Below are 16,315 nucleotides of genomic sequence, written 5' to 3'. Positions count from 1 at the left end.
AAACATCAACCATCAAGTTCAAAATGACAGACTGAGGCCTATGTGCAGCAGAGGAAGTGCTAGCCGAGAAGATAATGAGCAGAGGATTTGGCAGCTGGAGGAATAACAAGTTCTGTATAGTTGGGGGCAGTTGAATGGGGTTTCTGGATGCAGTCTCATGTAATCCCAGAAGACAAACTCCATAATTCTTTCAGTAACAGGCAAATTTCTTTCCCAGAAACCTCTTTTTGTCAGAATGTGTGTATGTGTGTGTATGCATGTGTGCTTCTGGGTGTTCATGGAGGCCAGAAGAAGGCATCAGATCTTCTAGAATTGAAGCTGTAGGTAATTGTGAGCTGTCGAGCATGGGTGCTGGGGACTTAATTAGGGTCCTCTGGAGAGCAGTAAATGCCCTAACCGCTGAGCCATCTCTTCAGACCCCTAATAGCCTCTTTAATACTACTTGGGTAGACAGGAGATCATCCAATTGCCATTGGGTCTTATGTAGAAGAATACACAAGCTCAGAGGAAAACAGTTTCTCAGCCAACAATAATCTATGGCCAGGTGCCATTTTTGTGAGCCAACACTGTTCAGTGGAAGCCTAATGGGAACCCAAAAGAAAATCCACATATGCAATTTCAGTGTATCTACTAAGTACATTTATTTAACAAGTAAGAAGAAAGTCAAATTCATTCATAATATATATCCCTTGGCCCAGGAAGCTAAAAAAAAAAAAAAAGAAAAGAAAAAGAAAGAAAGAAATAAAACTTGTGCAAATTTTGAAAATCTAGTGTCGTTTGATTTGCACCTAACATCTCAGTTAGGACTAGCCACAAGAGACTATCTTATGTGTCACGGCATTCCAAACCTCTGTTTGTTTATCTGGGAGCCCAGCACTGTTCCCTACTCTAATAGAACTGCCACAGCTTTAGGTTCCTTACCCCTTAAGTATCCGCCCCGCCCCCTTGCCCGCCCCTTCAGGATCCCGGCGGAAGCCGCGGAGTCAAAATGCGGCGCGCTTTACGGTCGCACTTCCTTTTACGGCAGTGTGGCAGGCCCGCCGGCCTCGCGCTCTTTTACCCTATTGGTTCTGAGGCACTTTACGGTAGTGTGGCAGGAACAGCTACTGAGCGGCCCGTGGTTCGAGAGTGAGTGGAGGTAACTAGGATACCCTGTGCTGATTGGGTCTGGAACCATGGACGTGGGCGAACTTTTAAGCTACCAGGTAGGTGAAGTTGGCAGGCTTCGTCCCGCCGGGGTCGCAGGGCCAGAGTCCCGTCATCGCGCCTCCTCTGGCTCTCTGGCCCGCACTTCTCATGCTACCCTGGGGTTCTAGCCTGTCATTGCACTCACTCCCCGAAGCCCTCGTGGACCCTTTCGATTCCTTCCCTTTCCAGGCCTGAGCCCTTTGGTCTCCCTTTCCTACTCGGCAGCCTGGCTCCCTTCCACTCATCTTTGGTCTCGTTTCTACCGATTCATAGGGCTTGAGGCAGTAGTGGAGAGCACTTTTTCCCCCTCGGGGTTGAGCCTCAGTTTCTCTACCAGCTGCTGGTGTAGCTTTGGATACAGTCTTTCCCCCCGTCGCTGAGCCTCAGTTTGTTTATTTATTTAAATCTATAAAATGGGTATGTGTGAAAGGTCATTTGAAAGCGCAGAAACCTGTGCCCATGTTTCCGCAATGGTTAAGATGTTTGGAAAATGGGAGCATGGATGGGTTGGCAAGAGACTTCTTGACCTCCTTGCTCAGGGTACTTGTGGTCAGTGGGTGTGCCAGAGGGAAGAAAGGTCTTGCCTGAGGTCACTCAACAATTACAAGCACGATTAACTGAAGCTCAAGTGTCCAGGCTCCCATCCCAAAGTTCCTGCCCTCTTTTGGCTGCCTAATGAGGCTCCTGTGTCCAGCCAGGCTCACTAGTCTCAATTGTGTTAGAACCCGTGAACTGTAATTAGTCTGAGTTAGGAAGTTCTGTAAGTAAATCACACTGGATTTTAAAGACAGTTTGAAAAGGGTAGTATTTTTTATTTTTATTTTTTCCGAGACAGGGTTTTTCTGTGTAACAGTCCTAAACCCTCCTAGCTGTACTGGAACTCCCTTTGTAGACCAGCCTCTGCCTCCCAAGTGCTGGGATTAAAGGCGTGTGCCAGCACTGCTGGGCGAAAAAGGTAGTGTTTTTATATTGGTTACTTGAGCCTTGATCATTGGTTATATTGATTGAATGATCCTATTTTGGGTAATGGGTGAAATAAGATACAATTTAAGCCAACCGTACCTGTTTGTGTTGATTTTTAGAAGTGTAGCTACTAGCGATAGCTCTGCAGCCAAGATTAGGCAATGACAAGCTGAGCTGCTGCTGCTGCATGCCTTTAATCTCAGTGCCTGAAAGTTGGAGCCAGAGGCAGTGGGATCACTGTGAGTTCTAGGCCAGCCAGGGCTACATAGTGAGACTCCACTCCCCACAAAATAAGGCTTGAATTTAGAGCCCCTGGTTGCATGCAATCTCTTTTTTCTTGCTAACTGATTGTTGTAACTTTTAAGCAAAATACTTTATGGTACCTACCTCATGGTCTGTTGGGAAACTGTTAAATTGTTAGACCAGTGTTTGTTGCAGGATAAAGTAATCCATAAATAGTAATATTGATGGTTATTTCCCTTAGCCCATATAAAAGATTGACCCCAGAGATGGATACTCCAGACATAATGAGAAAGAATTTGTAAGTAACCAGGAGATGTGAGCCTGTAATATTCTTCTCTTTAAGACAGTGTAGCATGGTGGTGTTGGTGGTGCATGCCTTTAATCCCAGCACACACCTTTAATCCCAGCACTAGGAAGGCAGGGACTGGTGGATCTCTTGAGTTTGAGGCCAGGCTGGTCCAAGAGTGAGTTCCAGGATAGCCAGGGCTGCACAGAGAAACCCTGTCTTGTAAATCCTGCCTCCTCCCCCTACACGTCCCCCCAAAAGACCGTGTAATTGTTGATGGAACAAGAACGATAGTAGGCAAGTTACTGATGAGTGCTTATTTGGGAGTTAGGGGCTGGCTAGTACAGTCCATTGACTCAGATCTGGAGCAGTTCATCAGAAAAGGTCCATTCTTTGGCTACAGATACTTATTGAACACCTACTGTATGCAAGGTACTTGATCCACTGAGCATACGATGTGACAAACGAGACAAGGCTTTTACTTTTGTATGAAATGCAAACACGGTGGAGGAGTCACCAGAGAATAATTGAGTAGGTCAACAAGAAACTCAGATTGCTGCGTGTGTTGTGAAGGGAGTAGAGCAGAATCTGCAGGGAAAGTGTGACATGGTTTGAGGACACCTAGGCACATGACGATTGGACATGGAAAGTGTGGCCCTTTCCTATGTGCAAAGTGCTCACTGGGTTTCAAAGCTTTGTCGTGGACAAATGAAAACGAAGTATCTTAATTCTTATGTAGATTACAATTGATAGATTGGATTAAGGAAAATAGGTTATTAAACTTCAATTTTGGGCCTACTTCAAAATTTAAACTTACATGTAAAGTTTTTTTTTTGTGACTTTCCTTCTATTTCTCTTGGACAGCACTGCCATAAATAACCAGTTTCAGGGCCTCTGTAGACTGAGTGGTCAGACAGGGAGTCCAGCAAACCAGCTTTAGTGCTCTGAAGGTTGAGAAGGAGCCAGTCTTGGTAAGGCAGAATGTTTAAGGCAGGAGCTGCAGCTATGAGTACAGGCTCCAGGATCATTAGGTGAGCAGAGAGAAGAGCCATGCAGCTAGAACTTGGCGAGTGGACAGGATACCAAGAGGTGATGAAGCTGGAGATGTAGGCAGATGACAGCCTTTGTAGGACTTCCTGTGGACCAGGAGAAGGCCTTTGTGTTTTGGGAGGTGATGCAGATGTCTTCATTCAACCCAGTTGTTTTGAACAAGAACACTGATCTGATAGACAGACTTTGATGTGGGAGATGATATATGCTGTGAATATGTTTTATTGCCATTGGTTAATAAAGAAGATGCTTTCGACCAATGGCTTAACAGAATATAGCCAGGTTGGAAAAGATAGAGAGAGTAGGCGGGGTCAATGAAAAGCCTGTAGCTGCCTGCAGGAGACAGACACACCAGAACCTTGCTGGTAAGCCACAGCAATGTGGCGATACACAGATTAATGGAGATGAGTTAGTTTAGGATGTAAGAGCTAGCTAAGAAATGCTTAAGCTATTGGCCAAACAGTATTGCAAATAATATAGATTCTGTATAGTTATTTTGAGTCAGGGCAGTTGGGAAATGAACTAGTGGCCTCTGACAACAAGACTTAGCTGGAGTCATTGGCCAAGATGGTGACTGCCAGGCCAAGGCAGTGTCTGACCTGTTACCAGAATCTTGGTCTTGTATTTGCAACTCTGTTTCTTTCATCAGGGTCTACCTCCATTCCTATCTGAAAAGACGGTGGTCCCTAGAGTCTAGTTTATAATCAATCAAATACACCCAACCTCCTGTGGGAATCTTTTTTTTTTTTAACTTTTCAAAAGTCTTTATTGAACCAATTGCATTTTAAATCCCAAAGAATTTTTGTTTTTTTTTCAAGACAAGGTCTCTCTTTAGCCTTTACTGTCTCAGTGTGCGCCATCACTGCTGGCAGAACCTGGCTAAATCAGGAAGTTTTAGTAAAAGCTTCTGCTTGCTTCCAGGGAAGTCCTCTTGGTTTTTTTTCCCCAACAAACTGTAGATGAGATCATAAATGATGGCCCCTTCACTGGTTACATGGCTCTAAAAAAATAAATCATTAGAGAAACACAAGTACAATGCTACAACTGCCCAGATGAATCTGACCCAATGCTATAGCAGACTGCCTTGCCATGAGGCTAGCTTCGGTCTGCTCTTCCTCCTTTACGACCACCAAGACCAGCATCAAGATCCGATGGGAAAGGGAACCGGCGGTATCCCGTGGGAATCTCGAGGACCAGATGAGCTTATGGAAGTGAAAGTGCTTAGAAGACGATGATACTCTGACACAAAATAATTATTTACCTGCATCCTCACCAAATCCACATAACAGCCCTACATGGAATTTTCTCTTTTTTTTTTCCTTACCTTTTTTGTTTTTTTGGAGTCAGGGTCTTATGTAGACCAAGCTGTCCATTATGTAGTCAGAGATGACCTTGAATTGCTGACCCTCCTGTCCACCTCCCAAATGCTGGTACAGGTGTGCACCACCACACCTGGTTTATGGTTTGCTGTGGACAGAACCAAACAATGCTTGGCAAGCACTCTACCAACCAAACTATATCTCTAGCCTGGGAGGAAACTCCCCTCTCCCCCACAGGGTCTCACTATGTAACCTTGGCTAATTTGTAGGCCAGGCTGCCCTCAAACTTAGAAAGATCTGCCTGCTGCCTGCCTTTGCCTACAGAGTGCTGTGATTAAAGACTTGTATGATCATGCCCGACATGTGGAACTGTTTTAATCCCCATTTTACAGTGGAGGAAACTGAGACATGACTGAAGGTACCTAGCCAGAGAATACACAAGCAGTTGTGTTTCATAGCTGGAGCTCCTGACTGCTCTGCTGGTCTGTCTGTCTGTCTGCCAGGTGCCAGAGGCAGAACTAAAGTGCTTACAGGTCAACTGTCAGGTCTAATCCTCAGCACATCTCCAGATGTAGATGCTGGGACTACTTCACGGGAAGGGAGACTGAAGCTAGGGAAGCAGGTGCCCTGTCTGTTAACCTCAAATAGCCAGGAAGCAACAGGAATGCCCGGGCATGGTTTCCATTTGGTTTTAGGCTTAAAAACTTTTGAGTTGATGTCTTATGCACAAGTAGAAGAAAGCATAAATCATAAGCACTGTTGCTCATAGTCAACATTGTCAAAGCTGACTTCACCTGAGCACTGGAGCTCCTGCGTGGGAACAGAAGAAGGGAGTGAAGTTGTCTGATTGGAACATTACCAGCTCAAGAGTTTGACTCAGTGTCTTGAGACTTGAGGTTCTAAGCATTTCTAGTGAGATACCAGGTGTTGTTAAAGCTGTGGTCAGGGACTGTGCATGCTGGCCCCCGGTCTGGAATTCTGCAGTCCTTTTAAGCTTTTCCCATCAAGACGGCTCTCGTTTCTCATGGGCACTGGTCTGCAGAGTTCTCAGTTTAAGCTCTGCTTCTTCCCTGCCACTCAAAATTGAGAGCAAATCACTTAATCTCTCTGGGCCTCAGTTTCCTTAGATATGTAATGAGGGGATTAAGTATGACTCTTTGTGAGGTCCCTAGTAGCTTTAAAATGCTGTGATGCTAATTATTTAGGCCAAGGGCTCCAGAGGGTAGATAAAAAAGCCTGGTGTAGCAAAAAGAGTTGGGGCTGGAGACCTGGGAGTTTGGGGTTTTAACCCAGCCTTTGTCAGCACTTGTCTGGGTGGCTCAGGCCAAGTCGCTTTCCCTCTTTGCATTGTTTCTCTTGTCGGTTGTCAGATGAGGAGGTCAGGTTGTACAACTTCTGGTTCTTTTCCATCCCTAAAACTCAGGGTCTAAGGTGAGCAGGAAAAAGTACCCTACTGTGACAGGAAATGTTTATTAAAACTTTAACATTTTTTGCATGCTTATTAAATTTCATATTTGGGGCAAGTCAGTGGGAAGATTGCAATTTTCTGCTGAGATTGGTTCTTCTTGTAATAGGCAGGAGAGCGCCTCGGTGTATGCCTTATATCCTTGACAGATGTTAACAATTCATTTGAGAAGACAGGAGAATTACAATGTGGACAGGAGGTGGTAGAAAAAGTCTTAAGGAGGAAACCAGTTATGTTCCCAATATGGAAATGTACTTTTTTGATGCCTTCAGGCTTAGACATCTCATCAAGAAGTGTGCCCAGCAGTTGCTCGGCTGAGAAGTTTCTGCCACATATGCGCAGATCTGAACTCCAGGGCACTCTCATTAATACTCATTCCACAGATGTCTAGAAAAAAGTTCTTACTCTGAAGTTTTGCAATAAAGAATTCACATTTAGTTCAGATTGGCTTGGTGGGAATGGCTGGCTTTGCACCACCAGAGGATTCTCTTTGAGGCAGATTGGGGTCAGGGACCCTAGGCTTGGGTGACATTGCAGATACCCAGTCCTCCTGTCATAGGTGGGTAATAGCAGTATTTTCTTGGATTGGAAGGGCTTTTAGAAATCTCTAATTTTCTCCTCTCCAATTTCTTACTTTTGAAATAGATTTTAATGATAATAAGCTGTCAGTATGAAAAAATTTGAGGAGAGAAAAACTATTACCGTAACCCAGTAATTTTTTGTTTTCACAGTCCTACGTATTTTGCGTGACTGTAACTATTGTGTATGCACGGTTTCATGTTCCTTTTTAAGTTAAGCATGTATTTTTCTACATATCTTTCATATTACTCTTTAACATATGTGGGTTTTTGTTTGAGTAATAGTCCATTTTCTCTCAGTGATTTCTCTACAATTGGATATTTAGGTAGCATCCAGGTGTTTGTTCTTGGAGGCCATATTGTAAGGAGCTTCTTTATTCCGTGGCATTTCCCACTTCCCACTTGTCATTCCTAATTACTTTATGCTATTCCTGAGCTAAGGGTTGCATGCATTAAAATCACTGAGTCCTGATCCTGGGCCTTGAAGAATTAATGATGTGACAAGTGAAGTGTGCATTTAAACATGTCACTGTATTAATATAAGTATCCCAGGACCAAAGTGCAAGATAAGCTCAGAGCCGGGCAGGATCTAAAGGTGTGGTCATCGAAAAAAAAAAAAAAAGGGTGGTATTGGAATCCCATCCTTGATGGAGGAGTTTTGTGGGTGACAGAAGAAGGTGGGAAGAGTCAGTTGCCAACTGTTAGGAGCAAACTTGTGCGAAGGATGTTCAGGGAGTTGGGGAGTGGCCAGAGACAATGGGGTCCTATCACCTAGCACTCAACAGTGCTCATGTGGAGCCACTCCCTCCTGCAGCACTGGGCTCTGGCGTTCCCCTGCAGTCTTGATAGTGTTGCTTATCGTGGTTTACATTCCTGCCATTTATCTAGTGGCACGTAAAGTGCTTGTTCAAGGTTACACAAATAAGGAGATTTTTCTTGTACACGTTTGTCATTTGTACTTCTTGCTGCCTGCTTTTTCCCTTTAAGATAGGAATTAGAGTTTGTGGTTGAGCCTTTTTGGTTGGTTGTTGTTGTACGTGTAAGATACATTATTGGCAGCCTGAACACTCGTGTTCAAAATGCATCCTTCATTTTTGTGGCAGCCTCATCTTATGTTCTAACCCTGAGAATGTATTCTGATCATACTGAAAGAGGCTGCTTTTTGCATGACAGCTTCGTGCTTTCCCAAGTTTATTTTGTTAGCAAGGTGTCTATAAATAACAGGTAAAGAGCTAGTTTCATTGATGTTCCCATTTATTTTATCTCTTGATGTCCCCCCCCCTTAAGTTCATTTCTTCCCACTATAACTTCCTCATCTGTCTTTCCCCCAGCTTGTTCTTCTCCCAGGTTATACAGTATGCTCTTGGGCCTCTGTAAACTCAGGGGACGGAGCCAGCATCTAGCAGAGTGTCTTGCCTATCCTCAGTGTCAAGAGATGGTTGTTCAGGAATAGGGTATGTATTGGTGCTCTTATTGCTGAGATCAAATCCCTGGCAAGAAGCAGCTCACGGTGGAAAGGCTTGTTCTGGCTCTCAGTTTTAGGGATATAATCTGTATTAGTTGCGTTTCTGCTGCTGTGATTGGATACCCTGACTAAAAGCAACTTAGGGAAGAAATGGCTTATTTGGGCTCACAGTTCCAGAGGGATGGAGTCCTTCATGGTAGGGAGGGAGGAATGGCAGGAGGAGTCTGAGACTCTCTGGCAGTCAGGAAGCAGAGAAATTGAACAGGAAGTGAGGTCAGGCTATAAGCCCTCAATGTCCATCCTCCGTGTTGTATGTCTTTGCACCCTGCAGGTGCAGTGCCCCTGGTGGCCAGAAGGGGACATCAGAATCCCTAGGACTCGAATTATAGACAGTTGTGAGCCTCCATGTGGGTGCTGGGAATTAGATCCGCCTGAAGAACAGCAGTCTTCTTAACCACTGACCCATCTCTCCAGTCCCTAATTTACCTCTTAAAAATTAAAAAAAAGTGTGTGTGTGTGTGTACTAGTAGCTGAAATGTCAGACTTAATTCAGGTGCTGCCAGTCTCACTGATGTTCCATTTTTTAGTCTAGTATTCTATGTAGGCTCCTGCATTTCATTTAATTGTCATAGTTTCTTAGGTTTCTGTGTCAGAGTTTGAAGAGTACTGGTTTTATTTTAATTAATTAATTTGGGTTTCTCTGTGTAGGCCTGGCTGTCCTGGAACTTGCTCTGTAGGCCAGGCTGGCCTCGAACTCAGAGATTCACCTGCCTCTGCCTCCTGGGTGCTGGGAATAAAGGGGTGCACCACCACTGCCCCGAGAGCCACGTTGTTGAAGAATACATGTGCCCTTTTCTGCCAGCCATTTCTTGGGCCTCACTGTTCTAACTTGATTTTTACTGGAGCGTGACTGCAGCCCAGCTCCTGTCCTTTCAGAAGAACTTATCCATTCCTCCCCTTCAGCTCCTTGATGTAGCTACCTGTCAGCCCAGTAGTCCTGATTGACATTTCTTGTGTCTGCTGAGCTCTGGCCAGATGTTCGGCTATCACACAATTCTCTGCTTCCTCCTCTGCCCTCCCATGCCCAACTTTGCATTTTAGTCAGGGCTGCCAAACTGTTCAACTGACTTGAAAGAAGCCTTGGGGCTCTTTCTCAAAGATGAAAGGGCTGGGAGATGAAAGATTCTTTCCCCTTGGACCATGCAAGCTTGTGAGCCAACTCCCTTCAGTAGCCAATAAGGCAGAAGCCCTGTGAGCGACTGACTCACAGTCCGGGTAGGAAGAGGCCCTGCCACAGTTACAGCCTGAGGACTTTGCGCTCTAACGGGAGCTCCAGAGGTTTGAGATCCCAGCTCTGAGTGTCAGTGCTGTCTGTCACACAGGTGTCCAAACAGTTCCGCTGTGGGAAGGAGAAGGCTTTCCAGAGGAGGAGGGCTGTGTCTTTGAGAGCCTTCTTTCTAGCCTTCCTGTTCCAACTACCACCTGTCTGCTGTAGCCTTGCACAGCTCTGCCACACAGGTGGCTTCCTAGGCAGGCTTGTTTGATCACATAGTGCTATTGTCGTGGTAGCTGAGGGTCCATTTCCTTTGTATGCTGACAGAGAATGCTCTTCTCTAGACGTAGAGGTCACATAGCGATGGATCTAGGCCCCCTACTTTGGAAAGACCTGTTGAGGTAGGTCATATTGAACAGCCTCCTTAATTTTGGGGGTGAAATTGGGGAACACAGTGTCTCTCTGAGCTCTCAGTAGGTGTCAGTGTTTCAGTTGGAGGAGTGAATGCATAAGGTTGAACACAATAGAGAAGTTTTCCTATATAAAAATGACTGCATCAGAGAATGCGATGGTTCAGAATAGCTTGTCAGCACTGTGGGAGGAAAGCATTGAAGCCTGTGAAGTATCTTTAATGTTTCGCATGGCAGATGATGCAGACTGTGGGTCAGAAGGCCTGCATTTGAACCCCAGTCCTGCAGAGTGCTAGCTGTGTGACCTTGGGCCAGTTAATTAACCTGTGAGCCTTGGTTTTGGTTTTTATCTTTCAAATGGAGATCATCTAACAGTATCTGTCTCTAGCTCACCATCTTTAGAAATAATATCATGCTACGATTATAATATATATATATATATAAAATCCCAGGTCTCACCACTAGCCCTGACTGGTGTAGACCAGGCTGGCCTAGAAGTCAGAGATCCCCTGCCTCTGCTTACTGAGTGCTGGGATTAAAGGCATGTGCTACCATGCCTGGCTATCATCTATATATTTTGTAAAATACATGATTAAATGAGGCAGTGTGGGTGGTATAGTTCCCAGCAAATAGTAGCTGTTGATTTTTATTATTGATATTCCAAACAAACATGCTACGGGAAAACAAAAGTTTGTCTTGAATTTCGCAGAGCTGCCTCAGTGTTCCCAAGATCTTTGGTCCCTTGGAGATTAAGGTTTAGAATTAAATAAAGCGAAATGAGAGCAGTTTGTCACCCACACATGCCACAGTGTAGCATATTCTCAGTAGAATAGAGCTCAGTCCTATTCTACCACAGTTAGAAGTCACTGATAGCAAGAATTATGCCTCCAGCATGGCCATTTGTTCCCCAGGTCGCCTTCAAGGAACTGAGAAACCAGTTTCTGCTTAGCAGTTAGAGGAATCTCACTTACAAATCGCCCTTCCCCCCCACCGCGGTAGTCCTGAGCGAAGTGGGTGGTTTTGCTCTGAGTCTGCAGCTGTCTCCAGCTGGAATTAGATGGAGCCTGGAGTCTGAGCCTTCTTTTGCCTTCTCCCGAATCAGCCATTGGCTCTGTAGTCTTTTCATCTGAATTGTTAAGAGCCATTTTCTTTTTCAGAGTTCCAGACTGACTCCACTGAAGGTATAAACCTTAGGATCTCAGCATCCTTGCAGCTTGACAAATAAAACTGGTTAACCTTGTCCTAAGGCTAGTGAATGGGTCATTTTTGTTTTTTGGTTTATGTATGGCTGGGTGTATGGCTTGTGCTTTTGTGTATGTGTGTGGTGTGTGTGCACATGCATACGTACATGTGTGTTGAAGCACAGGAGTCATTGTTGGGGAACACAGGAATCAATGTTGGGGGCAACACGAGTCAGTGTTGGGGGAGCACAGGAGAGTCAGTTTTGGGGAGCACAGGAGTCAGTGTTGAGTGTTTTCTTCAGTCACTCTCTTTACTTTTTGAGATAAGGTCTCAAATGAAGCTTGCTGATATGGCCAATTGGCTGACCAGTGAGCTCCAGGAATCTAACAGTGTCTACCTTCACAGTGTTGACATTGTGGGAATGGGCCGCTGTGCCTGGAACTCAGACCTTTATGTTTTTGTGGCAAGCACTTTACTGATCAACCCATCACCTCAAACTTTTTTTTTTTATTTAGTTTGTTTTTTTTTTTTTTTTTTTTTTTTTTTTTGACAGAATCTGGCTATGTAGCTCAAGTTGGTTGGAGACTCTTGCTCCTCCTGCTTCAGCCTCCCATATGCTAGGATTACAGGTGTTGTTGCCATACCCAGCAAAGTATTAGCCTTGTGTAAGGACACGGACGTCTCTTTAGCCTTCAGTGTACAGAGTCACTAGCTGCCCAAGAAGGACCTGAAACTGAGCAAAGCGCCTTGCATTCTAAGAGCAGGTAGGATTGATTATCGAACAAGTTGCAGGATGTCACTCACATGCTTATTGTGCTGACACCCAGAATTGGGAGGTGATTGGAGTTCTTCCCAGTGGGGATTTTCATTCGACTTAAACTAACCTTCCCTTCATATCAGTTCTCTGGAATTTACCGTTGGAAGTGTTCTGGGATGTAGGATGCACTGTTGGAAGTGTTCTGGGATGTAGGATGCACCGTTGGAAGTGCTCTGGGATGTAGGATGTACCAAGTGCTCTGAGATGTACCGGCTGCTCTGCTTCTTTGCAGCTCTGGGTTTACTAGTTTCTTTGTACATGGAGCTTCAGTGGAATCTCAGATTAATGATGAAAGAAACTTTTGAGCATTTTGAGGTCACATAATGGCTCAGTTAGCTGAAACAGGGTGCAACTGTTGGTCAGGGGAAAATAAACCTACCAAGGATCCAGCAGAATACTGGATTCAGTGATAAAAGAGGGCGAGAAACGACATTACTATTGATTGGTTGGTCTGGCTGCTGAAAGAAGCCCGTAATGAGGTTTAGAAGGTGGAGCAGGTTGTATTGAATTGTACCGACTCCCACTTGCCTGCTGTCTTTGGAGAATGTGCTGCAGATTCTCTAGGTTTCAGAGGCCTTAAGTGAGATGGGAGTGCTGAGCAAGGAGGAACCTAGAGGCTCTCTTTGCATCCTCTCTTCTTACATGTGAGAAGGCTGGAAAGTACCTTGCCTCAGGACCCAACTACTGGCTAACAGGATGGGGTTGGAGCAGAGCTTTATCCATGATCGTGCCTCCTGTCCTTTTCCATCATTTTAATAGACATCTTTCTAAACACAAACAAGCATATATGTTCTCACCTTTTCCAGTAGGCTGCACTGTGCACTCAGGGCCATCATTATGTGTGAATGCTAACTGTGCATGCGGGTTTTCTCCTGGCCTGTGCAGAGCTTTGACTGCTGCATGGTGGCATGGAGGGGGTTTGGGATCTTGTGCCCACTTTTCATAGTTGTTCACTCTTCTCCTTGAGCCTGCTGTCATTCCTCAGTGGATAATAGATTTCTATCTAACCTCTGAGGCCTTTTGCTGCTTTCTTTTAATGATGTCACAGAAAACTGGTTGTTAGATGAAGTTTATTATTCTTGGTAGAACTCTTCTATAAGACTTTGGGGTCTGTAAGATTCTAGAAATTATTCATGACTAGTTTTTGTTTCTTTGTTTTTTTTTTTTTTTTTTTTGGTTTTTCGAGACAGGGTTTCTCTGTGGCTTTGGAGCCTGTCCTGGAACTAGCTCTTGTAGACCAGGCTGGTCTCGAACTCACAGAGATCCGCCTGCCTCTGCCTCCCGAGTGCTGGGATTAAAGGCGTGCTAGTTTTTGTTTCTTTAGGGCATTTTCTTTTTGCCTGCCACTGACATCTTGGGCACTAGAGAAAGTCTGATCAGCAGGGCTTCCTCTGACTGCTTCTTGCTTTTTTGGAGGAGTTGTATTCATTTAGTTCTCCAACTGTTGTGGTTATCTTTTCTTTAAAGTTATTATTATGAGTGTTTTGTGTACACCTATGTCTGTACACTACATGCGTGCCTGGTGTTGCTGGAGGTCAGCAGAGGGCATCAGATCCTCTAGAATTGGAGTCGTGGATAGTTTTGAGCTGCTGTGTGACTGCGGGGACTGAGCCCAGGCCCTCCGTGGCGCTCTTAGCCTCTGAGCCATTGCTCAGCCCTAGTTGCCTTTCAGTCGGGTGTACCCATCCAGCGTCACACACCCAGAACCCGGTGCCACCTGGATCGAAGCAGACGTCGGAGCCCCAGAATGCCTGTTTCTGGCCTGTTTGTGCCTTTCGTATACTTGTGGTTCTCTGACATCCCTCCCCCTCCCCTTTGCACTCCTGTGTACACAACATCTTTTTCAGACGAGGTCTGTACATGCACTGTTTGTCTCTCACCATCAAGAGCTATGTATGAATGGACCTGGGCCACCTCAGATGTTATATTCTTCTGTCTGGACCTTCAAGATTCATGTTTTGGCCATAACCCATTGGTGGTCACCATGTCCAGCCCACCTTCCGTGAGAGTCTGGTTTGGGTAAATCCCACAGGAAGTCCGCAGTTCTTCCAGTTCTTAGGCAGTCTGCAAGATCTCCATCTTGACTCTGTCTTCCTTTGTTATTGTTTCCTAGTCACTGACTAGGGATTGGCAAGGAGAGAGGGTGTTGTTTACTGTTGTTTCCAGGGCACCTTGGCATATGCTTAGAGTCAGGCTGTGAGCCAATCCAGATTTTCAGGGGTTAGTAAATTTTATGTGGATTAGTGGTCCATATTGAGCCTTTGTTCTTTAATTGTTCTACACATTTATTAAATGCCAACTTCGTGTAAAGTATTACACTAGACGCTGGTCAAAGCCCCTGCCTTGCGGTGCTTTCATCCAGGGATGCAAGACAGACGCGAAGTCAGAAGTAAAAGAATGCAAACAGATGTATTGGAAGGAAGACGATCCAGATGTGTTGTGAAGAGAAAACATGACCAATGTAACTGTAGCAGTGACTGTTACTTACTTGAGAAGGTTCTAAAGGCCTCTTGAGGAGATGGCATTTCAGTTGAGAACTAACCCCATGGAGAATTGCATGAGTAGCTGTGTAGGCTGAGGGAGCAGCCGACACAGAGGCCCCAAGGAGGGAGCAGCTCGTCTCATTTGGTGCGTGAGATGAGGACTGAGGTCAGCCTGGAGGAGGAGAGAAACCCAACGCTGTGATTTTCTTCTCAGTGGAGTGGGAAGTCATTAGGGCTCTTAAGCTGAGGAGCGTCATAGTCTGGTTTGGTCACGAGGCCATGGAGGGTCAGTCTGGCCAGCATGGCTGTCGATGGAGTACAGAATCCAGCTTTGCGGTGAGGCCACAGCTGATGCTGTGTTCTCCCTTGGATAATTGCTTTCCTGCCTCTGTTGTGTCCGGCACATTTCATCTGTGTTGTGACCTAATCAAGAAGCAGCTCTCTCCTAGTGCCAAGGTTGGCACCGAGAGTCTGGGCAGAGGGCCTTTTATTGAGGAGTCCCTTGGCCTGAGAGAATGAAGAAAGCATTCCTGGCAGGCCCCAGGACCGTCCAGCTGACCCACAGCACCTGTGCTGTGCGGGAAGCATTGGAACTGTGAACCCCGCGCTCCTGCAGAACAGCTGCAGATGGCTGGGGCCGCTGATTAAATGTCGCTGCTGATCTGCCCAGATCTGCTGCCATCCCCTCCAAGCCCCCTTTCACGCTGCAGTGGGTAATTAGGGGCACGGCCATTTCTAGGACGCCCAGCACATCATTTGCAGAGGGCTTAGGGGGAGCCTCTCAGTTTCTGCCAGCTGTGTAAGTGACTGCAGTGAGCAGTGTCCACACATGGCTACTACTTGTTTTCAAAATTTACAGAAAAAAAACTTAAAAGGACCCGTCCCTAACGAAAGGGAATAATTGCCTGCCTCTGCTGCCTTCGCTGTTCCCTGTGGGAACTCCGCCATCAGACTTGTCAGGGTTGCTTGGCAGGGACCTTTCCCCCTGAGTTAGCACAGTGATCTGAATGGGCAGAGATAACACAAATTAGCGAGGATGTGAGCCTATCTGCAGAGGAGCAGATTTCCTTCTGACCAGAGGTGCTGTTGCAGGGGCGCCACCCCGATTCTCCATGCTTCTCAGTCCTGATGAGAAGTGAGAAGAACTGCTTCAGCACCACCTGAGGCGGGCAGCTCCACAGGCAGCGGGAGTTTGAGAGGCTTGCCTGGGGAATGAAATTCGGGGTCTTACCTTGCCGGGCCTCTCTGCCTCCCCCAGCATAGTGAACTGGAGAGCCACAATTCATGGTTCACCTACGTTTTTCTTCTGTTAGATTCTTCCATCCTCTCAGATCTGGCAAGGACACAGAAGGCTCAGAGGGGAAGGAGAGATGGCGTCTGCCTCTGGCTGACATGACTTGTGCCATGGTCGCGTGGGGATTCCATAATGAAGATTGCAAATCACTTTCCATCCTCTTGGAGCCTGCCCCATAATTAGAAGATTAAACATTTTGTTTAAATTAGTAATTTTCTCCTCCCTCCTCCGAGGGCTTGGAGCCACCCTTCCAGCAGTGCGGAGACTGGTTAGCTGCCTAGCACTGGGCTTTGTGTTGT

The 16,315-nt window shown here is 45.8% G+C and overlaps 1 protein-coding gene and 1 non-coding gene across 2 annotated transcripts in view; one reads left to right on the top strand and one right to left on the bottom strand.

Moving 5' to 3' along the window:
* Nucleotides 1-1,078: 1,078 nt before the first annotated feature.
* Ctnnbl1 (catenin beta like 1) overlaps nucleotides 1,079-16,315 on the top strand; it is a 162,901-nt gene continuing 147,664 nt past the window's right edge. Inside the window, exon 1 of the mRNA XM_038330304.1 lies at nucleotides 1,079-1,205. Coding sequence (XP_038186232.1) covers nucleotides 1,176-1,205 — 30 coding nt within the window. The 5' untranslated portion in view covers nucleotides 1,079-1,175. The remainder of the gene's footprint in view (nucleotides 1,206-16,315) is intronic.
* On the bottom strand, nucleotides 4,777-4,903 carry LOC119815955. The gene has a single exon (XR_005285626.1). It is a non-coding gene; the product is annotated as a small nucleolar RNA SNORA61 (small nucleolar RNA).

This window comes from Arvicola amphibius, chromosome 5 (assembly GCF_903992535.2).
Source record: "Arvicola amphibius chromosome 5, mArvAmp1.2, whole genome shotgun sequence".
Taxonomy (NCBI): domain Eukaryota; kingdom Metazoa; phylum Chordata; class Mammalia; order Rodentia; family Cricetidae; genus Arvicola; species Arvicola amphibius.
Note: the sequence above shows the minus strand (reverse complement) of the source record. Positions and strands in the feature narration are given on the sequence as shown.